This window comes from Bubalus bubalis, chromosome 3 (assembly GCF_019923935.1).
Source record: "Bubalus bubalis isolate 160015118507 breed Murrah chromosome 3, NDDB_SH_1, whole genome shotgun sequence".
In the NCBI taxonomy this organism is placed as follows: domain Eukaryota; kingdom Metazoa; phylum Chordata; class Mammalia; order Artiodactyla; family Bovidae; genus Bubalus; species Bubalus bubalis.
In genome coordinates this window covers 17,579,797-17,603,485 of record NC_059159.1, presented here as the reverse complement: position 1 = coordinate 17,603,485, position 23,689 = coordinate 17,579,797, and the positions used below count along the sequence as shown (strand labels likewise).

The 23,689-nt window shown below is 38.8% G+C and overlaps 1 protein-coding gene across 3 annotated transcripts in view; it reads right to left on the bottom strand.

Moving 5' to 3' along the window:
• The window catches only part of NSF (N-ethylmaleimide sensitive factor, vesicle fusing ATPase), a 148,389-nt gene that overhangs the window by 13,201 nt on the left and 111,499 nt on the right, over positions 1–23,689 (bottom strand). Inside the window, exons 16-18 of one of the 3 annotated variants that reach the window (XM_044938865.1) lie at positions 13,253–13,319; positions 11,217–11,296; positions 6,039–7,928 (exon numbers count right to left, since the gene is read on the bottom strand). In XM_044938865.1, coding sequence (XP_044794800.1) covers positions 7,848–7,928; positions 11,217–11,296; positions 13,253–13,319 — 228 coding nt within the window. In that variant the 3' untranslated portion in view covers positions 6,039–7,847. Of the gene's footprint in view, positions 1–6,038; positions 7,929–11,216; positions 11,297–13,252; positions 13,320–19,417; positions 19,866–23,689 lie in introns of those variants that run through there. The other 2 variants (XM_025279914.2, XM_025279916.2) reach the window with 2 other exon arrangements.

The window sequence follows — 23,689 nt, the reverse complement described above, 5'->3', positions numbered from 1 at the left end:
AGCACTGGGCACCTGAGAATTCCTCTTTCTAACAAGGCAGGCAGGGCACTGGCCACAAAAGATTCCGAGAGAGAGCACTCTCCCAGAGGGCCAAGATGCACTCTCTTCAGGGGAGATGGGTGCGCCAATCTTCAGCTTAACTAGGGTGACAGCGAGGCCCAGACGAGGCCTGAAGCTAAAGATCAAATACCCCTCAGAAGTAGCTATGGCAGCGGGCAAGAGTCAGGCACCTTGATGAGAGGCAGTGACTCCGAGGAGAAATCAGCTCAGGGCAGAGGCTGCGAAGCTTTCCCGGTAAGAGGTGTTTCAGTTCATCCCATATACTAGTTTCCTTCTTGAAATGTGAGTAACAACTCATATTTTAATTTAGTTCAATGCAGATTAAAATAAAAAAATTCCACCTACCATAGAGCTTGTACAACTTTACCACTACATTTATTTGCAAGCCTGAATCTTGTTTCTAGCCTGTCGACTCCCTGGGGGCAGGGCCATGCTTGATTCATCTCCGTCCTTGCGGTTCTGAGCACAGCATGCCTGGTGCACGGAAGACACTCCCATGTTCCCTCTGCCTAGAATGCTCTTCCCTGATACAGCCACGTGGTTCCCTGCCTCAGAGTCAGAGCTCTGCTTGAGTGTCACCTTTCCCATAAGGCCCACCTTTCCCATAAGACCCTTTTTCATCTCCCCTTCTCAGGCTCTATCCGCCTCCCCCAACAGTAGGGATCACCTTTTAACATACTATATACTTAACTCATTTATTCTACTTATTGGTGGTCCTCCCTTGTGAGGACAGGACTTGTGTCTGTCTGGTTTTATTGATGGGTCCAGGGCTAGCACAGTGCCTTGAACATGGTGACCCGTTAAATACATTTGTGTTGAATGAATGGTGATTTCAGTGTAGGCCACAGATCACTCCCCCACTTCTTCGTTACATTTTCTCTTCTGTCACACACTATATGGAATGTTCAACAGGAAAATAAGTATCTACAGTTACAGTGTCTCTATCGCTGAGTCCCAAGTGTTGAATACTATGTCAACAAGTTTTAAAGAAAAGAATCTAGAATGAATGGCATGTATGCTTCATTTACAGTATAAGTAGATGCAAAGGATGTCAGACCACTTTCTTTTAGCTAGTCAATTGACTGTCAAAAGTTAAGTTGTAACTATTCATAATACAGACTACTCTCACGGAGAAAAGATTCATTAGAAGCCATTACTTTAAGCTGGCAAGATAAGTATTGTTACGCATCTCCTATTGGTTTCCCCAAATCCAGGGAAAAATCTGACTACTATTAAAAACGACCAAGAGTCTGGACAGTGAAATGAGAGGAATGGGGCCTCTTTGCATATCCTGCATGTATTTGATTTCTCGATGCTCAAACGTCTGTAACTTCTTTTTCTGGTAGTTAAATGTTTCAGTTGAATACCAAAGGAAGGATGTTTCAAATAAATCAAGCTACAATGAGGCAGACAACTACACTTAACTCTCCATTAGATTTTTACCCTGAAGCAAATTCTTAGTCTGCTGGCTTTGGAACCATCCTCCTGGTGCTGCCAGTAGGAAAGAGGACAGCAGGGAGGGGAATTCATGATGCACACTGACTATGAAATATGCAACTTCACCCCAAATAATTTAAAATAATTACTAAAGGCAAGAGCAGACCACTTTGAGATATTAAAGAATATTTTAGTACCAGTTTGTGAAAAAGACATGGAATCATCAGACTATCCTCAGAGCAGCTCTGAAAGCTTATCTAAGTTCCCTCCTTCCCTCTCTCCTCTCCTGGCTATTTTGTAGGTGAGAAACTGGGGTAAGCTTTTACATCCAGGGAGGGAGCTAAAACTAGAGTTCAGGCCTCATGGATATTCCCACTATGCTTTGCCATCCATTTTTATTTGTGTAATATTAAAATTCTTTGAGCAGTGGCTGATTTCTTAATGACGAGTTAGATAGGTATACCACCTAGAAATTATGAATTATGACCTCTAAGGAGAAAAGGTTAAATAAATTTAAGAAAATAAAGATGTATGACCATGCCACAGTATTCTCAGTGCCAAACAGTACAGTTTTGTAGGTGCTTTCATTAGAAACTTAACTAAAATGATCACTGATTCATCAGTGAGTCCAGACTCCTCCACCTGGCACCTACAGTAGACTTTCCCTCCCTCCCTCTGCTTTTACCTTAAGGAGCCCTAAAATGTCCCCTGTGCTCTAATCAGGTTACTTTTCCTCTTCCTTCTCATTTAATTTCTACCTCTGTGGGTTTTTTTTTTTTTTTTTTTTTTGGCTGTGCTGGGTCTTTATTGGTGCCTGGGCTTTTCTCTAGTTGCAGAGAGTGGAGGTTACTCTCTACTGTGGTGTGCGGACTTTTCATTGCTGTAGTTTCTCTTGTTGCAAAGCAAAGGCTCTAGAGCACAGGCTCAACAGCTGTGGCGTACAGGCTTAGTCGCTCCTCAGCGTGCAGGATCTTTCGGAGTCAGGAATTGAACCCATGTCTCCATCACTGTCAGGTGGATCCTTTACCACTGAGCCACCAGGGAAGCCCTGTGACTGTTTTTGCTTGTTTCAGAATTCATTAGTAATTATTATATTTTTTAAAGCTTTACCAATAATTAATACTAAAAGAATGTCAAGTCAAAGAAAAGGATGGACATAAAGGGAAAAATTGATTTAATAAATGTCATAAGGCTTTATTACCTGTAGAGATGACATTTGCCAGTAGAACTTATACATCAGGAGAAAATTTAATTTAAAAAAGTCATTTGACTTTTTTAACTTCTTATTTTGTATTGGGGTATAGACAGTTAACAAAAAATGTTACGACAGTTTCCAGTGAACAGGGAAGACACTCAGCCATATGCATCAGTTCACTTGCTCAGCCGTGTCTGACTGTTACTATTAGTCAAGCAGCAAATCAGCTGCAAAGGATTGGAACTTTGGTAGTTATACTGTTGAGTTAAAAGTGAATACGACTGTATACACATTAAGTTTTTCTTTTTCCTGATTATAAAGTAATAAATGCTTACTGTAGAAAATGTATAAAATACAAGAAATAATAAAGCAGAAAAACCCACCCATAATCCACCATCTAAGATAAGAACAGTTATCTTTAAGACAGAGAAACAGAACTTCCTTTTTACTTTTGTTTTTCATTTCACTCTTTTAAAAACATTCTTTTGTGCATTTTAAAATGAACATCAATTGAAGAATAATAAATGCATTAAAATATTGGGAGGCTGAGCGCAAACTTTTCTTTCAAAAAGTTTGGTGGCCATAAAGACAATCAATTCTGGCATATTCCCTCCAGGCCTTTTTTCTTTATAGCTGAAATCACACCTAGAGAATAACTGAGGATTAAGTGGAAGGTGATGTGATCGTTAGGCAGGCAGTTTCTGACCCTGGCCCAGTTTATACAGATACTGGGGGTCACCAGCAGCCAGCCACCCAGCTTCTCATCTCCCTGCTCTGGCTGGTGTTCCTCCCTGTCCTCCCTCCCCATGATTACTCCTTTCTCGGGGAACCGGCACCCTCTTCCACTTGCTCCAGGGCTGGCCCTGGCAGGGTCTGTGGAAGCGTGATGACTGGCAGGTAGAGGCCAAGGAAGGTGTCGTTCCTGCTGACGTGTCTATAGGGCTGGCTTCTGGCTATGTGGAGCCTAGCTCCTTTGATATGGATTAGTTACTCTGTTGGTTTTATCTATTTTTGTGTATGAGGAAAGACAAGAGTCAGAGTTTTCTTCAAAGTGAATACTAAACTGAGTTGTGATTTGTAGTTTACAAAGAATTATAATCAACATTTATCTTATTTAATTCTTAAGACTTAAATATTAAATATTATCACTGTTCCCGACTTACAGTGAGAAAATTGAGGCTCAGAAATTAAGTGACTGGATTCAAACTCAAGCTTTCTAACTCCTGAGCTCTTATTTACAATGCCAATGCCAGTTCTATTAATATGTGTAGTTAAGACCCTCCAGCTTCAAGATGTCCATTCAACAAATAGTATTATCTATATAGCCTAAATAGGTCTGGAAAGAGAGAGAAGAGAGGAAGGAAGAGAGGAAGGGAAGGAGAGAGGGCGGGAGGAAGGGAAGGAGGAAGCGTGGGTCCCCACAGATAAGTCTGGAGCTTTCCCTGTGAAAAGCAGTCTTGCCATTCCCCAGTGTGAGAGGTAGGCAGGACTGTCAAGATGAAAAATGGTTACAGACCAAGTTGTGACTTAAAAAGATCAAGGCCTTGTTCCACCTATATTCTAATAACTATCAGGAATATTGATAGACCTTTGTAAGGTCCTCCTTAGCGGTTCTTCTTACCCAATAGCTGTTATGCCATAATAGTATAAACCCCAAGGAATCTCCAAAGGCCTGTGTATTTGCTTTGGGGACAGGAATGTACGAGAGAAGCTGTGAAGCGCTATTCTGTTCCACTTGGATTAGAAGGAAAAAAGGGGAACTTTAGTCACAAGCAGCTGTAGGGAAAAAGGCAGTAGGAGGGCAGTCCCTGGAGGCCAAGGATTAATGTAATGGGCAGTGTCCTCAAGACCCCACAATCCACCAGAAGCCCTGACCCTCTCTCTACTCCTCATGCTGCAGAACTCCGAAATTCCCGTTTCTACTTCATTCTCCCTTTTATAATAGGGATCTCCAATCCCCAGACCAAACTATTTGTCTTAGGACTCAGGAAGCTTCTGAATTTCAGCAAATGGGAGATGGGGAAGTAGTGTCTCTATTTCTTTTGACAGTATTGCTGCGGCTACTGCTACTAAGTCGCTTCAGTCATGTCCGACTCTGTGTGACCCCATAGATGGCAGCCCACCAGGCTCCTCCGTCCCTGGGATTCTCCAGGCAAGAACACTGGAGTGGGTTGCCATTTCCTTCTCCAGTGCATGAAAGTGAAAAGTGAAAGTAAAGTCGCTCAATCATGTCCGACTCGTAGTGACCCCATGGACTGCAGCCTACGAGGCTCCTCCGTCCCTGGGATTTTCCAGGCAAGAGTACTGGAGTGGGGTGCCATCGCCTTCTCCGCCAGTATTGCTAGTGAAGGAATTTGAACCTGGGCATTCCAACTTGGAATGCTGAACTCACTTTCCGTGGAAATGTGCCATATACAGCAGTTACACTCTGTATTTTTCCTAACTTACATGCTAAAAAGTTCTGTGGACTATCTAAAGGCACCTCTTTTCTTAAAACAATAACTGGCAGATGTATTTCCAGTTCTAAACAACAGCCTTAATAAAATACTAAACCTCCAAGAACTTGAAAACAGTAAGAAAACAGGAAGAAACAGAATCTTAGATGTCAACACTGAGCTCCAAGCAATGGGAACATTCAAATCACTCAAGAGAAACACTGATCCTTTTTTAAGGATAAGATTCTTTACAAATTTGATTCTTTACAAATTACATTCTCTGTGGACAACACTATACTCCGACTTCTCAGTAACTCTGTGCTTTTCATAATAAGGCATTAATCTTACGTCTGTGCAGCCTGCAGGTTTACACAGAACTTACACGACGTTCGCTGGATGTTAAGGGGCTAGTTGAAGACTATAAGGCCAGGTGTCTGTGCTAAATCTCAAACTCAGGTTTTCTGACTCCAAGTCCAATACAGTGAGTAAGCTGTGCAGAGAGTACACTCATAACTAGATTCATGGCCTCGTGGAACACTAGGATGGTAGAATCAACACTTCTCTAATGCTGATGTCATGTCACAGTAATATATCAATATTTAAGGCAATGAGAAAACATTTTGTCTAAACAACATTAGCATTTCTTGATGACTAAAATTTAGAGATTGAATTTTGAGTTACCTATAAATGGTGTGTGTGTACGTATATATCTAGCTTATAATTTTTGTATCAATTAATATGTATTATAGATGTGCTCTACTGAAAAACAAAACAAAAACTCTATTTAGAAAACATGGTTTTACTGTGGTTGATTCATGTCAATGTATGGCAAAAACCACCACAATATTGTAAAGTAATTAGCCTCCAATTAAAATAAATAAACTAATTTAAAAAATAAAATACAAAAAAAAGCAAAAAAAAGAAAACATGGTTTTATTTAGCAGATATTTGTAGCAATATTTTATAAAAGGACTCACCAAACTTCTTTCACTGATTTTGATGAACTTAAAACTGTCTATATATATATAAAACTTACACAGAACTTTCTGAGATAATCTACTAAGCAAAGTATACTTTTAGAGAATTTATTTATAAACTATGGTAGCCATCTAATATCACTGACTTAACAAATGGGAAAACTGGGCTACTAACCTGTCAGTCATCACCCAGATTTTTTTCAATAAAGAAGTCTAATGCAAAAGTCACCACATCAGTGATTACAATTAATGTGTCTGGCAAAATGACTAAACCTCTTTCCTAAAGTGGTTATATATCTTATTGAGTCATATTATAGTCATTAGCCCGAGTTAATTTTGAACAGATAGACAGAGAGATATTCGTGTTTAGGCCTGCATGAGTCGGAGTCTCTTCCATTATTTGCTTATTTCGCTAAAGCAACCCAAAGCCTGAGGAGTTGCTTAATATCGCCAAGACTTCCTAATAACATATCTGAAGTAAGATTGCACTGAGAGATCATATAAGGATTACAGGAAAAGCAATCTTGTCTAGAGATTGGTGACCTTTAATGAAACCCATGGAGAAACAAACATGTCTGCCTGAGTTCCCATCAAGAATTTACTAAGAGTCTTATTGGTTCACATATTACACCCTTCCCAGCTCTAAGCCCTACTTCTTTCTTCTCAGGTTAATATTTCTAAGTGCCAGAGCAGTGAGGAAGGAATTTTTCTCAACAACTTTATTTTTTAGCTAAAAGTCTTAACAACTGTGAGGTCTTTTGAGTCCTACTTCAGTAATATTGCTATTAATTTGGAGTGGTCTTCTTTTGTAAAAGTTCACAGTTTCCAAAGATTCTGCCAGCTGGAATGCTGTGAATAAACTGTAAGTGTTCTATGGTATCAACACTATTCAGCCCTTGGGAAGGGGGTTAGCACCTGGTGGGGATGCACCTCTGGCCAGCTGTGACTGGCCTCATCCACTTACCCAACTATATCATCAGATGTTATTATTTTCTATATGCTGTGATATGAAAAAGGCTGGGAAGCACTGAAGTGAAAAAGCAGTGTTTCTCTGTAAGTTACAAGGTTACTCTGGTACATATGGATGAGGTCTTCCAAACTGATTTGCAAAAACTGTCAGGTAAACATTAAGGCAGTCGGGTTAATGGGCTTAACTGCTCTCACACTTGTTGAGGAAACTAGGAAGTCATGTCATTTCACAGCTGAGGAGTTCCTTTTCAGGCACTTTGTCTCCCGGAAGGAAAAAAAAAAAAAGAAGGTGCCAGAAGAGATCTAGGAGGAAAATAACAAAGCCATTCGTGTTACAGTTTGCAAGAAGGTTTACCTGGCCTTACTGCCTTACTATTGCCTCTTTCTTGACAGGAAGAGACTAAGGCTTTCATTCTCCTGATCCTGAAAAGCACATTCCCCTCGACTTCCATAAATCTGCAAAACTTGAAAAGAGCCCCAGTGTCATCGAGCAAAAGAGCCGGCTTTAGGAATCTTACTGGAAGGAGGGGTGTCTTCGAGCCTCTCACTGCTAAGCCGGACATTTCCTAACACTGGACAAATTGTACGTCCAGCTCAGGGAGGGTGAACTGCAGTGGTCTTTTCCCCTCCAAGCCAATTGTTAGCTTTTCACAGGAATCAGCAGGGAAGCACATGTGAAACCTCTGTGGTGACGGTGAGCACCCCCGTGCCTTGTGTGACTCTGCATGTAGATGAAGCAGGCTGGGAGCTTTCTTAGCTGCTGCTGCTGAGTTCTCAGAGCAGCCCTTTTCTCCGGCGTGGCTCCCTGCTGGGACAGCCCTTTTCAATTTTTCTATCCCCCCTCGATCTCTTCTCCTGCAGAACACAGGGAAACTTGATTGAAATAAAGACCTCGGGAACATGTTTTATTTTCTCCTGTTCAATCCATTTTAGAAAAGCTTTTAATTGGTTTTAAAAAGATGCTAAACAAAATGTGATGATGTTTTTCAGTCTTCATGAACTACAGATACCACTTTTTATACTTTCAAAGGGCTAATAAATCAATCATGAAATTAACTCTCCAGCTAAATTGAAAGCAAATCCACTGAATACCGGGTTCATTAAAAATCTATGCATTTACTTACAAAAATTTAAAATTCAAAGAAAATTATCCTAGTAACTGAAATCTGACTTGAATTTTTAGTCCTACACTGAAAATCCAAGACCAAAGCAATCACAAAAGGAAAAAAGGAGGGCTTGTGAACCAGTTTTAATAAGCCAATTTACAATGAGGGAGGGGAGATGGGGGATGGGGAGAAGTAGAAAAGAGAATATCTTGATCCATAACAACATAGTGCCCTTGAAGGGATCTTTTTATTTCAGCATGTGCACATATGCACACACAATTTTTCTATGTGAAAGCTGAATTACAATAAATGCAAAATTAAAGATTCTGTGACTGATAATGATTACTGTATTGTATGCAAGTACAGTTCCTCTTTTTAAAGAAAAATGCCTACAACTTTTCTGTTTCCTTGACAGTGATAAAATAATAGCTTTCTACTAATAATCTACGCATCCCTACAACATTGGGATTCATATACTTTTAATATTTAACTGCAAACAGCTGAAAAAAAAGCCTACATGATAATGCTTTGGCAAAGTGAAGGCTTCTACTTCAGAATGACAAATAGTCTTGACACTGGATCACCTTGAAAAATTCTCCCTTATTTTCTTCAAAGGATACAAACTAATTTAAAAAGTAAGATGGTACAGAGAAACCACATTTTTATTTTGTTAAATATATGCCAACTAGAAATATCTTAAGCATTCATTTCTTCTGCCACTGATTCGCTTACACAGCAGGTCATCTAGCAGTCCAGCTCAGAGCCACCCAATTCTGATTAAGGACAGGCTGGTATTTTATTAGAATCCCCGCCACTTCCGATCACTAAGGCGACCAGATTTGTCTTTTACTTCTTACATGTTCCTGTATTCTTCCTTTCCAATCCTTACAGAAATTTGTTCCACATCCCTTTCTAATGATTCAACTCCTGTTTCTAAGATTTCTCCCAAGCTGGGCCATGTACTTACATTCAGCTCTTCATAGAATCCTCCTTTCTTCATCTAAGCTTCTGAAACTATCCATCGTAACCATTTTATTAAGATGTAACTCCTATTAACACGAAGTTCACTGACTTAAACTGTACAGTTCAATGGCTGTTAGTTATTGGGCAGATACATGCAACTACTGCTGGACTCCGTTTTAGAACATATTCATCAGGCCCCAAAGAAACCCAGTGTCCACCAGCAGTCACCTCTCATTCTCCTCGCCCATTCCTCCAGTCTTAGGCAACCACTGATCTGTTTTCTGCCTCTATAAACTTGCCAATTCTAGGTATTTCACATAAATGGAATCATACAATATGTAGTCTTTTGTGACTGGCTTCTTCTGCTTATCATGTTTTCAAGGTTCATTCATGTTATAGGAAGTACTCAGCATTTTTGTAAAATGCCAAATAATCCTCCATTGTATGTATATACCACATGTATCTTATTCGATGAACATTTGGGTTGTTCGCACTTTTTGGCTATTATGAATAATGTTTCCATGAACATTCATGTACAAGTTCTTGTGTGGATATATATTTTCATTTCTGTGTGGTATATACCTAGAAACAGAATTGCTAGGGCATGTGGTAACCCTATCTTAAACCTTTTGAGTGCTAGACTGTTTCCCAAAGGTTGCACAGTTTACCTATTCCCACCAGCAGTGTATAAGGATCCAATTTCTCCATCTGCATGCCAACACTTGTTATTGACTTTTTTTTTCCTTGGCCATGCCACATGGCTTGTGGGATTTTTTTTTTTTAAGTTCCTGACCAAGGGTCAAATGGTGCAGTGAGAGACCAAAGTCCTAACCACTGTACATCCAGGGAATTCCCCTGACTTTTTAATCATGGTAATAAGATAATGTTCCTTTCCTCAAAGGTCTTACAATCATTTTTATAAAACAGAAACCGTTACTCCTAAGTCTTTATTCAAGATTTTGGAAGTCATTTGTTAATATGTTCTATTTATTTCTAAAAACACTCACTTCTCTATTTTCAGCTTTAATATAACCTAAAACTTCAACTATTGGGAGTAACAGTTTACAGAAAAATGATGTAAAAAATCCTTCACAGTGCAAATATGCAGTAAGTTTTCAAGATTGTTGTAGGTTATATTCCTTTTCACTAATCTAAGAAAAAAAATAAACCCTAGAAAATCAAGATAAGTCCTCTACCTTTAGGTCTAACACATACATACATACAATTTTAACTGTTAACTTAAATATCAGATTCACCAGCTTAACATTAAATATTTTCCATACAACTTACTTTATGTCTCTAACTTCAAATATGGAATTCCCATACAGTTTTTTAAGTTAGTACTTCACCCCTTTGTATCTGCCTTTGATTGGCATTTCTTCAAGATTACAACATGCAGAATCAACCAAGAGAATTCATGTCTTGTGTCATAGCCAAACATGCTCTGGCAGCCTCTCCATAATTAACATATTTAACCAACCCTCATAGGTCAGTTTAAATGTGTTAAGCTATCAAAATCACCAGTCTCCAACAGCCACATCAGTAAAAATGGAACCACGGGAACCAAGATCCTGGCTATAAACTCACCCTTCAAAAGTGCCACGTGATGTGAGAAAAACGCAAAGTCATCTGTAAAAACTAAAAACAAAACAAAACTCCCTGCAGGACATAAATTTCCCCAAATACAAATTCTTAGAAAAACCTATGAAAGATGGAACAAATGGGAACATATATTTAATCACTTCTACATTAATATCATGTGTTAATATCACTCATGGGAGAAGGGGTGGGAAGGGATGTGTAATGTGGTGGTGAACTTATAAAGGAACAAAACAGAATACTAACTGAAACTGGAATTTTGAGATTTTCAGAAAAAAATGGAAAACTTCTCTGCTTCAGAGAAGTGATTAAGAAAATTATTTACCTTAAGACAGAAGGCCAGACTGGATGACCTTGCAAAATCCCTTCAACAAGAGAATTTTACAAGTTTTTGATAATCTGCTTATTTAGAGAGTGCATCATTGTATAATTTACTGGAACAACTCTGTGAAAATGTTCCTTATATTATTTTTACCTGTGGAGGCGCCTTTTTCAGTAACACAAGAAGAGCCTGTAGTACCAGATTAGAAAATCGAGGGCCAATAGGGACATAATCTGGAAGAGAAACATTGCTGTGTTTAGGGATTCGATATACATATGCACATATTCCAAATATACAGATTTTTCTGCATCAAGAGTAAAAACAGTCTTAAATAAAAGTCGTGTAACTAACGATAACAACAAAAAAAGCTTCTAAATATCCATTTTGTGCTTGTGTAGACATCTTTGATATTCAGAGACAGTTTTTTTTAAAGGGGAAAAAAAAATCCCCAGGTCTATTGACTAAACATTTCCAAGAAGCTACTGCAAACCTTGGCAATTCAGATGACTACACAAGGCAACAAAACAAGATACTAGAAAATGGAGAGAAGGGGAAGTAACAAGGAGTAATAATGGAAGTAAGGTACTTTGACACAACTGAAATGATGGTAAAGCCGTGAAAACTGGCCCACAGATGGTGAAGTACAGTGAATTTCTCAAAGAGCTTTCTGTTAAGCTCCTATTCATCCTTCAGGATTCCGCACAAATGTTACCCCCTCTGCTTTCTCTGCATAACGCGTGTGCACCCTTGCCCTGTGCTTAGAGCTGCCTTCCAGCAACAGCCCTCTGAAGTCAAAAGTGATCTTCCCTTTTCTGAATACCCAGAACACATGGCACGTTCTACTTTATATTAATTTTTGCAGATGTATGTCATAATGACAGCATCTTACTGTTTTTCTGAAGCCCTAATGATTCTAGCCCAGTGGTAAGGGCTCAGCAAATGCTTACCAAATAAATGAACCAACATGAACGGATAATAACTATTCATACAAGTGAAAATATACTCGGAGAGCAAACATTCCTGACATAGTACTGTTGCTATGACCACACATCTCAATTGTGTTTAGGTAAAGGAATTTATGCAGAGCTATGAGTATGTGCCCAAAAGCTTTTAAAGAAATAATCCCAGAAACTGAGATGAAATGTATCAAAAAATTGCAGATCCAAAACCCAGGTCACCAGATAAAACTATCTATTTAAGAAGACCTCTTACATATACTTACTTTGTTTTGTAACAAACACTGCCTCAGGAAACAGAAAAACAGATCATAGAGGACATAAAATAAGTCTCAAAATCATGGGGGAAATGTAGTAACAGTTAATACGAAATCATTACTACACCATTATAGACCCCTTAAGGAAGAAGGGGGTTAGTTAACCAGGTGTTGGTAGTATCTTCAGATATTTATTAAGTTACCAGGCGGGATCAATTTCAATCAATTTTGTTCCACCATCCTGAGCCACTGTTATAATGAATTTATCCCAGATTTATCAAGTTTGTGTGAAGAAATAAAATATAAGAGTAACAACACTGTTTTGGCATTTATTTGTGGAATACACTTGGGACTGTTTTATTTATCTTTGTATTCTATAGGAGTGCACTTAAACATAGGAAATGTTTAATAGGTATTTTTAAAAATTACTGTAGAGCACTTGTAACTTTTGGAAAGTTTTTAACTTTCACAACATTATCTCATTTCTGTCTTTACATTTACTCTGTGGGATAACTAAGGAAGAGAATACAGTCTCTGCTTCATCTGAATGGAAACTGAGACAAAGACAACTTCTGCCCCAAGTGTTACTGCTAACTTGTAGATTTCACTCCAACCCTAAGCTCTTCTTTCCTTAGTTCTGACCCAGTTAGCAAATGGAACCTCTGAGTTACAGGCAGCTCTGAGGTAGAATATAGCAAACATATCCATCAACGAAAATTACTAATCATTTATTATGGTCAGGGAACTTTGTGGAAGATACAAAATATGAGACATGGACCCTTATCGTTATGTCATAAGGCATATTTACCACTGATACCACTGGTGACTTCAGATATAAGAGAAGTTATATTTCCTTATTAGATAAAGCTATTTCTAGTGCCCTATGGATTATAAACACCTGTATTTTCTCTTGTAATTTGTGAGACACTAGCTGTAATGTGGCAAGGATAGTACAATGGCAGAAGTGATGACTCACCAAGCAGTCTCTCAATGTCATCCACAACCACACAACTGAGCTGGGATTTGTATGCATCATCAAAGATCTAGAAGAAAAGCAAAACCATGGATTATCTCACTGCCCTCAAAACTTACAAAAATTTCCAAGAAGATAAAATTTAGCTAATTCTTGACCAATGCCCCCCCCCCGCCCCGTCCCAAAACACAGTAAAACACCCAATATTTCTATTCTTTTTAAAAAGTTTTATTTATTTACGGCTGCGCTGGGTCTTTGTTGCTTTGTGAGGGCTTTCTCTAGCTGCAGCCAGAGAGGATGGGTGGTGGACAGGCTTCAGCAGTTGCAGCATGCAGGCTTAGTTGTGTGACAAAGGGGCTTAATTGCTCCGTGGCATGTGGGATCTTCCCAGACTAGGGGACTGAACCCATGTCTCCTGCGCTGGCAGGTGGATTCTTAACCACTGTGCCACCAGGGAAGTCCCACCCAATATTTCTGACTACACAAAACTAGACTTTAGTAGATAACAGAACTTTAGAAATTCAAGAGTTCTTACAAATTTAAAAGTGAGGAAATGGAGACCTGAAGCAGTTAAATGACTTGCCCAGGACATCACAGCTGGATCACAGCTGACCATGGGGGAGGGTAAGGCTACTTTCAGCTCCAAGGGCTGGATGCGTCACACTGGGGCGTGCTCAGGAAAAACTGGAATTAATCAACTGACAAATCCATCAAGTTTATCACAATGGTCTCTCCTCTCTCTGTCGGGGGCATGACTTTCAGTGCAGTGACTCAAGGGCTAAATGGAGCCACAGGAATGTGCAGGGTAAAACTGAATGTCATTTTATTAGTAGTAGGAACTGTGGCCCTGTCAACAGGAATAACGTTGAAAGCAGAGAATTCTATCAGCTCAAATCTGACTGTAACAGCCAAAGTGTCTACAAAAGAATTCCAGTTAGGTATAAAATATCAGATAGAGGCATCATTAGAACTAGACAAAAGATGACAGCGCATTATTTTAAGATAGCCAAATAAATGGAAATTAAGCAAGCAGTGAAGGAGGCTGTTATATCCTGGCAAGGAAGTAGCAATTTCAAGCCAGATAGAAGAATTAATTCTTTTTTAAGTTGAATATAAGCGCTCAAAGCCTTGAGACCACCGTTTTTATAAATGTTGGCGGTTCCTATTCCAGTGCTCAGTGTAGCCCACTGGTGTCATCGCTAAGAATTAAACCCTGCATTCCAGTCCAATCTGACTGATGAGTAACCTCAATGCACCAAGATGGTAACCACCACTCTCCTGATTTTGCTTGGTAGTAGCATGACATTCCTTACTGGGTACCTTTTAACTATAGAAGATTAAGAATTAGGTATAGGAACAAAGTAAATTAAACCTACAATATTAATCTTTTTCATATTATGTTTAAAGACAACCTGTGAATACGTGGTCTTTAAAGCATTTGTGACAATTAAGAAAATTTACTACATTAGATTAATAGATTAGCCTTGCTAGTTCAATTTAAAACATGCAGTTGATAAATTGCAGTTAATAATTTATCAAAATTATTAATTTTGATAAACTTTAATGCTGGAAGGTGAAGTATAACTTTAATAGCCTTGCAAATAGTAATCTGAGATTCACCATAATTATATTATTGTGTGTGTGTGTGTGTGTGTGTGTGTGTGCGTGCTCAGTCATGTCTGACTCTTTGTAACCCCATGGACTGTAGCCCGCCAAGCTCCTCTGTCCATGGAATTTTCCAGGCAAGAATATTGGAGCAGGTTGCCATTTCCCACTTCAGGAGATCTTCCCAACCCAGATATTGAACCAATGTCTCTAGCTTCTCCTGCACTTGTAGGCAGATTCTTTACCACTATGCCACCATATTGTTAATTTTAATTTATTAAATAAATGTAATTATAGATTTACTGTGAAACTTAGAATGTTTTGTTAAACAACTGAAGTACTTCAAAGAGAAAATAAAACATTTTAAATGTCTAAATACAGTTTAAAATATTTAAAGAAACTGAAGTTGTAAAACTCTCTTTTTGAGCTACCCTTTACTTGACTTATAAATAGAATAAAATAAGTGGATTTTTTTAAAGTTTAAGTTTTCTTTTGTGTTGAAAAACTAGATTTTAAATTATATAATTTTATTATGTTGAATGTTAATTTTTTAGACCTCTAACTAGGTACACATGGTCTTTTCTATGCTCAAAAGTCACTCTCAAAGATGCAAAAATAAATAAATAAATAACCCCCAAAAAACTCATCAACAAAAATAAACCCAAAAGCAAAATGTCAACTCATGTGACAATCTACATGGTAAGTTTCTCCCTCACACACTGTATATTCTTTAAGGTAGGAAGTGTCTTCTTTAGCATTATGTGTTCAGGGTCTGATGCTTCACCGGTGCCTAATAAACATCTGCTGCATACACGTGGGCAAGAATGCCTCTGCTGCTTTCCTTTGCACCATCCCCTGTACCCGTCAGTCATCTACCCTTTCATCCTTAGCCATCTGTCTCCTCATTGGATTGTGAGGTGGATAAAACCTTTATTCATGTTACCCCCCTGCACCCAGCACAGAAGAGTATTTAGTAATCTTATCTGCTCAATGGATTCAATGGTTGCAACAACACAAAGTTCTAATTTCATCTTGTCATAAGTTACTTGCCTCTCTTCTCCTTCGGTATAGCATTTTGTACTGTGTATATATTACGGATTCATAGTATTCTTCCCTATATTACACCAGACTGCTAGCTCTTTGAAGGCAAGTACTGTTGTATTTATCTCTGTATCCATGTCACTTCATATGACACCTTATCAGAAAGTGATCAATAAATACTTACTGAAGGAATACACTGAAATTTACGCATTAAAGTCAAGTAGACATATCAGGGCAGTAGTTGGAGATGCATGACTGAAGTCAGAGAGTATGGACATCTTGTAATGCTGAAACCATGAGAGGGAAGAAATCTTCAAGGAGAAATGGTAGAAGTAGAATAAAGGGCCGAGGACTGAATCTTGGAGCCTTGTTCCGTTAACTCATTTAACAAATATTTTTAAATTCATATCATGTGTCAAGCAGTAATGAAGGCAATGGAGAGAGTAATAACTAAGGTCACGTGGAACTATGATGAAGCACAGCATGCTGATGTTAGCGGAGACACAGAGGATGTGGTGGCACTCAGCACAGGAGCTGTGGGGCCCGGGGCGACACCACACACATCCTACTCTTTCTGGCACATGGTCAGACTGCACTTTCTCAACCCCTCGAGTCAGGGATGATTATGGGGTTTGCGTTGGGTACTGAAATGGGAGTGGAGTATTTCACTTTCTGAAAGGAGCTTCAAGAGCCTTGGCTATCACAGAATCACACGTGCGATGGAGCCACTATTACCTATCAGCTTGAGTCTCTGAGAAGCTGCAGCAGAGCGTCCTCTCTGAGTTATGGTGGACATGTAATGTGAGCAAGAAATAAACTCTGTAGTGTTAAGCCCCTGAGATTTTGGGGGCTATTCATTATTGCAGCATAATTTAGCCTATCGTGACTGGTATAAGAGCTTATGAAGTTGATGATGGTCTCCTAAATTCAGGAAGTGACATTTAAGCTGAGAACTGAAGGATGAACAATTCACTAGGAAAGAGGGAAGAAAGTATTCTAAGCAGAGCATATCAATTATAAGGAGGCACAGAGAAAATCCAGGAGCACTGCAGGAACTAACACAGTCTATAAGAACTAAAAGGAAGAGGGGTCAACATTGGTGCTGTGTGTATGGGGAGTGGTGGATGAGAGATGAAATGGAAGAGACAATGGAAAAGTTCAGAAGCTGTTCCACTGTGGTTCTCTGCTCGTTTTTGAAGACTGGACTAACAGCAGCTAATGTGGCAAACTCAGGTGATTTCTAGAAGTCATTAAAAATAATGCTTGGCTCTTCTAAAACATTTGCTCAGAATTCTATTGATATGAAGGGCTTTGATGCAAGCATATCATTCTGTCTGACAGACTGTAATATCATGGATTTGAGTCACAGGGGCCCAGGACATTGTGGATGGGATACTGCAGTAGTTCTACACTTTGTCTGAATCAGCCCCTCTTCCTCCTCAAAGCTTATAAACATTACTTAGGACATTGCTGGTGTCTGAACTAATGATAAATTTTCACCAATTTATCTCAGATACTGTGATTCACAAAGCATTTCAAATCATTTCACAGCTGACTGCATGGGCTACCTCTAACATTTTAGAAGAAAATACCTACAGCCTTTAATGTAGTTTGTTTTGTTTTTGATTTTTTTACAGACAGGTCTTAATATACTAATTACTACCACGGGGAGAGGAGTACTCGCAGCTAACTCTCTTAACAACATACTAACCATGACAAAGGCTATGCAATTCCAGTTGTAACTTGACCAGTTTCAGTTGACTCTGCTTTAATTTAAATACACACACATCTTTCACTTCTCTCACACACATTCTTTCCCACAGGTAGTCACAAGTGTAAGATAAGGTCACCACTATTCTCCTGAACCCATGTTTCTGCCTAGTCTCCTCAGCCTCTTCCATTCTTGGCTTCCTGGCCCTATGCTAAATAAGGAGATATCAGGATTCCATTGGCAAGTATATGCAATTAGCTGCCAGACTAAAATCTGAGATATTTACATACTGAGTGGGGAAGTTCTACCATAACTGCAGACAGATAAACCCCAAAAGGAGGAGAGATGCAGAAAAAGTAAAACTGTACAAACTGCCCCAGCTCAGACACAACAACTGAAGTGCTGAACTTGCCATCAGTAACAGCACCTGGTGAATACACACTGCCTTCTCCAGACCAAAAGCCAAAACAACATTTAGCCAGGTGGGCTGAAGCTGGGGCTACTGCTGGTATCTTACAGACTCTTTAAAAAATTAACTTCAATTCTGATCCTTTCATGTAGTAAGATGAAAGTACGATGCTCAAGTTTTTCCTGCTGGAGAGGTTATCAGGAGGGGATCACAGAAGGTATCATGCAAAGTAGGATACCTGAAAGAGGGGAGCAGCTAGAAAAACAGAAAAACCATGACTGCACACAGCAAACTGGAGGATATAGTTTTCCCAGCTCTATCAGGGAGTTTCCTAGAGCATGTAAACTTATCAGAATATATGTATTCTGCGAGTCAGGTGAGAAGTCTGAAAGAGAAGGCTGAAGAAAAGAATGGGGAGAACGGAAAAAAGAAAAAAAGTGTGGCGAAGAGTGACAACAGTCAACAGGGCAAAAACGAGAAGTCTACTCTAGAAGATGAAATCACAAAATCCCACAGTCTACTTAGCTGTGGACATAAGGGGACTGTCGTCATGAACCTCTTTGGTGCCTCCTCTCTTGTGTGCAAAGGCAGGCTGTGGGTCATGAGAGACAACCTAAAACGTGGGGAGCCTGGGCCGGTGGCAGGAGCATGCTGGATGCACTGTGAAAGGAGGTATGGAGCTCCTGTTGCTCCTGTTGAGGGCTTGGGAGCAGGTCTGGTCATGGACCTTGAGGGTGCCGAGAGCTCTCAAGGCACCGAGCCCACTCCTGGAATCTTCACATGAGCTGGGAACCACCTGTGTATAGGGGAGGGGCAGCAGCTGCAGCCTCTGGAGTCTACATGAATGCAAATGGGAACATGCCAGCATTAGCTCCACGTTAATCCCAGTCTTTTAGAATCACAAACGCCAGCAAAGCGTACTCCAAATAGAGTCTGACCTCCATTTTCTAGAACCTCTTTAGGGCTCTGAGGTAAGTGAAGCCAAATTCTCTGGTTCTTTCGGGGCTGAAAGAGTTCACCTCAATTCAGAAGTGGTTGGCATGAAGTACTGAGTTAGTAGGAATCTGTTGACAGTAGGAATTTGATGACTTAGAAAATCCCCAATGTAGTAAATCTGTCAGCAATTAGTTGAAAGCATACTCTAATCATATTTGGTAGCACATAAAAATGTAAGTGAGCAAATTCAAATCGGTGCTATCAGTAATAATCTCTAGTTTCTAAAAATAACTTGGGAGTAGACCAAGCAAACATCAGCTGTCTTATAATGAAACTGACTCAGGAAGTGGACCTAAACTTTTGGCAAAGCGCTCAAGCTTCCTGGAAACGACCTCAAATTCCCTTATTTGTTCTCCCTGCTTTTCAGGAAAAATTCTTATAGTTTCACAAAATATGAGAGACAGACTGGGTGGGATATCTTTAATAACATAAGAAGTCACAAGGTCTGAAAGTTAAGTTCTACTGAAGGGCTGCACAATCCTCTTTTGCATGCCAGACAGATACAATCATCAGCAGACAAAGTATATTAAACAAAAAGAACAAGTGCTTGCCGCCCCCCGACCCCCAGCAGCACAGGGACCTGTGGTCACTTACAGGGTGTCCACTTGTCAGTCACTGCAAGCACACTCTTCAACAAATCAGCTACATGATATATTAGGATGTTAACCAAAAACATCCAAATTCTGTTGCTTAGTAACTGCTGTCAAAAGATCCAATTTCCAGTTCCGCTCTTTGTATGGACTAAACCATGAAAAGAGGAGGATTAGGCACCATGATTCTGTTCTGTGCAGACTACAATTTGCAGTGGGATTTACAGGAGGATATTCAAAGAAGATTATTTCTTTCTTGCAAAGCTAGTGGAAAGGAAAATGTCTTCCATTAATTTTCAGTCCTTTTAAAAACGAGACTATATGACCTTACTAATGGGTATAGTTTTAGAAATCACAAATTTTTTACTCGATTTTGTTCAAACAATGTAATCACATCAGACTGTCCTATTTCATCTCTGTACTGACTGTATACTCAGAAAGCATACTAGTTACAATCAAGATCTACTGCATTGTTATTTTTTTTCATTTAATGCCATTAACAGAACTAGCAAATAGGTTTTTTTTTTTAAGTATAGATGCAAAAATGGATAAAGAAATTAAATTTTTTAAACAGAATAATGTTGGGGAAACAAAAACAAAATACGGGAGAAAAGAAAGATCTGTAAATACTTTAACTATCTTAAGGGAACATACAGGGTCTGCTCCCCAACAGAATGTGAGAATAATACCTCATACAGAGTTTGCTAGTATTGAGGAGTTTACCTACACAGAGAAAGGATTTATTAAGCAAATTAAGAAGCAGAATTGAATTGAGTATAAACTACTTTCATATGTTTTAGCACCAGAATCTGTATGTGAATAAGAAGCAATAGCTTAATTGCAATTTAAGGTCTGAAAGTTAAGTATCTTAATCTTAGATACTCATTATAGCAAGCCTAATAGCTCTCTCCACTAACAAAAACTCTTGGTTTATGTAACAAAACCAAGCAGTAAAATGATATATAAAGATATTATGGGCAAGAGTCCAAGGAAACTGATATTCTTATATGATGGGGCTGCGAGTATAAATTGGCACAACTTTCTTAAGAAGGTTTTATAAATATTAATATTTTTACATGTTTTAATAGCAATATTTATCATAAATTTACACCCATTAATATTTTTACCTTAGTAATCTCAGCTCTGAGAATTCATCCTAAGGAAATAACCAGAAATGTATGTACAATAATAATGATAAGTAAGAATAACCACTATACTTTATTGAGCACATATTATATCCCAAGGCACTGTATGATACAGCACAAAAATCACCATCTCATTTAATTCTCCTAACAATCCTATGAGGCACCTATTAATATTAGCCTCATTTTGTAGATGAGAAAATAGAGGTTTACAGGTTAAGTGACTATTAGAGCTGGTAAGCGCAGTGGACCTGGGATTCAAATTCAGGTCTATTAGAAACCAATGTCCAAATTCTCAGCCAGTAAATTTTGATGCTACTCTCAGAAAAATGTAATAAGCAAATGGGGGCAGTCACTGGAAGTTCTGGAGAAGGAAATGGCGACTCACTCCAGTACTCTTGCCTGGAAAATTCCATGGACAGAGGAGCCTGGTTGGCTACAGAACGTGGGGCTGCAAAGGAGTCGGACACGACTTAGTGACTAAACAGCCACGAATGAGCATTCTACAGAATACTGTTTATAATTGTGAGAAAACTTGGAAACAACCTAAGTGTTCAACAAAAAAGGAATGTTTAAATGGATATTACACAGCTATTAATTTAACATAATATTCAGATAAATTTTAATGACAATGAAAAAATTTTATAGTAAGTGGGAAAAAAACAGTATGTCCAATGTGATCACCAATACATAATACGTTGTGTGTATGTGTGTCTGAGAAGAAGATGGAAGAACAAATACGGACTTTATTTTCTTCTGTATTCTTTTCTGCATTTTCTAAATTATTTTTGAAATTGGGAAAAGCTACATTTTGGGGGTGGGAAGGATGTACCTAAAAGGAAAGAACTTTCTCCAGAATGATAAAAAAAAATTATAAATTATTTGTGCTTTGGGGAAAAAAAAAGACACCGGCTTTCCATTTTCACAGTAAAAAAAAAAAAAATGAAGGGAAGAGAACAATGGTGGGAGGTAGACTAGAACGTCTAAAGAATGGCATTTATATTTCATTTTCAAAAGCAAACTGGAAGACTGAGCACCTTCAGATGGGTCTGAGCCCTCAGGCTTTTGTCAAGCTATCATTAGGCAACAATGTGAAAACTATTTGCAGGGAAAGATTCTGCAGTATTTCTAATAAATTTCTAAGACACCTCTGCTTCATTCTTTTCTCCATTCTGTTCTTTAGTCACAGAGAATAATATTTTTCTCCAAGGAAAACCCAAAAAGTCTAAATATGAATTTACTATACTGCTGAAGCAGAAATATTTTTTGCAACTTTAAGAGTATACAGCTGATCCAGACAGTGAATCATGAATCCAAATGATTTTAAGTAAGCTGGTATAGACACATTTTTATACTCCTTAGCCTTCCACTCATCTGAAACCTTACCTTGAAAGGCTGCAACAATTTAAAGATTAAATCATAAGTTATTAAGTCATTAATTTAACCATTTAGGCCTCTAAAATCAGCATATATTACCTTCCCCCCTCAAGTCAATTTGCAAGAGATTGAAATAATAAAAATGATAAAATCTCACACTTACAAAGCTGCTTTGATGTGCAGGAGCCTAAAATACTTTTAAAAAAACTTTATAGAAAAGACTAGGACCATCCACCCACATCTCAGAGTACATCTGAGGTAGAACCTGGCAGCTGGTGAAAAGCAATGGAGTAAATTACCATCTGCACAGAAGACTACTTTTAAACAAGTATAAGAGATAGATGGAGTTAGGAAAATACAAACAGAATTAGCTATTCAATTAAATGGGAGGTTCAGTGGCTACGAGTCCAAGAGCTGTTTAAATTTTCACCAAAAGAAATGGTTTAAGGGTTCCCTTTAGAGGGAAACATAAAAAATACAAAAAACAAAAAGAACAGCAACCCCATCTACATAAGGGAGGTTACTGGTCCTAGAGATTCTGTCCAGGTCTTCCCAGGAACGATAGATACTACTGGTTTCATCTCAGACACCAGTCCTGTGTCTTATGATATTTAAGTTCTTTTTGTGTCAGGCAACAACATTTCCCTCACTTTCACACTCAGTTTTAACAACCTTGTGCAGAATGTTTATCTCGACGATTCAGTGTGCAGGGCTGGAATCCTGCTCCAAGCTCTGCCTCCTCCATCCATTTCAAGGAGTCGACACAAATGATTTTCTGCTGCCTGCACAAACATGAGACTCCTCAAACTTACATTTTTAGGGAGTCTGCTTTTGAAAAAATGTATTTTCCTCTTCAATCTCCTCCCTAAAGAAACACTTAGGTAATTCTATCCTACATCTTTATAAAGTGAGGGCCTAGGAACAAGGTAAAAGCACATCTGAGCTGTCTTTACTGGGTAGCAGTCCCATTCTCAAGATTCTTTTCCCTTAGTCTGGCAGGCAGATTCTTTACCAGCTGAGCTACCAGGGAAGGCCCCTGGCTTTCTCACATCTCTTTAACTTTTAACTTACAGTCATTTTTTATCTATAAAAAAATCAAGCTTGAAAAAAAAGAGTTTAAGTAAAAGATATACTTCAACTAGATATATAAAAACTAACCTTTCTTCAGTCTGGGAGTATGCAAAATCAGAATATCAGTGAAAACCAAGTGAGGTGAAACAGCATTAAGAGTGTTCAGCACTGATTTTTGTTGTTTTTGTTTTTAATGAGCAACCACCTACTATCCAAATACCTTACACGGACGGTACTTGCTTGAATGTGAGAGCGATGAACCAGACGATCTAAGAGGCCTTTCAGCGCTAGGACCCTAGTCTATGCTGTTGTAACTTTCACCGGTGGTTCAAGCAGCCATGCTAGGAAGGTGACAAAGGGTACTTGGAGAAACGCAGAGACGAGGACCACCTGCCCCAGGTCTGCCGAGCGGATGCTGATTATTATCTAAGACATCACCATCTTTCTGTAGGGGTTTTGAGAATATCTTTCCAATGATATAACTTTGTTCTTTCCCAA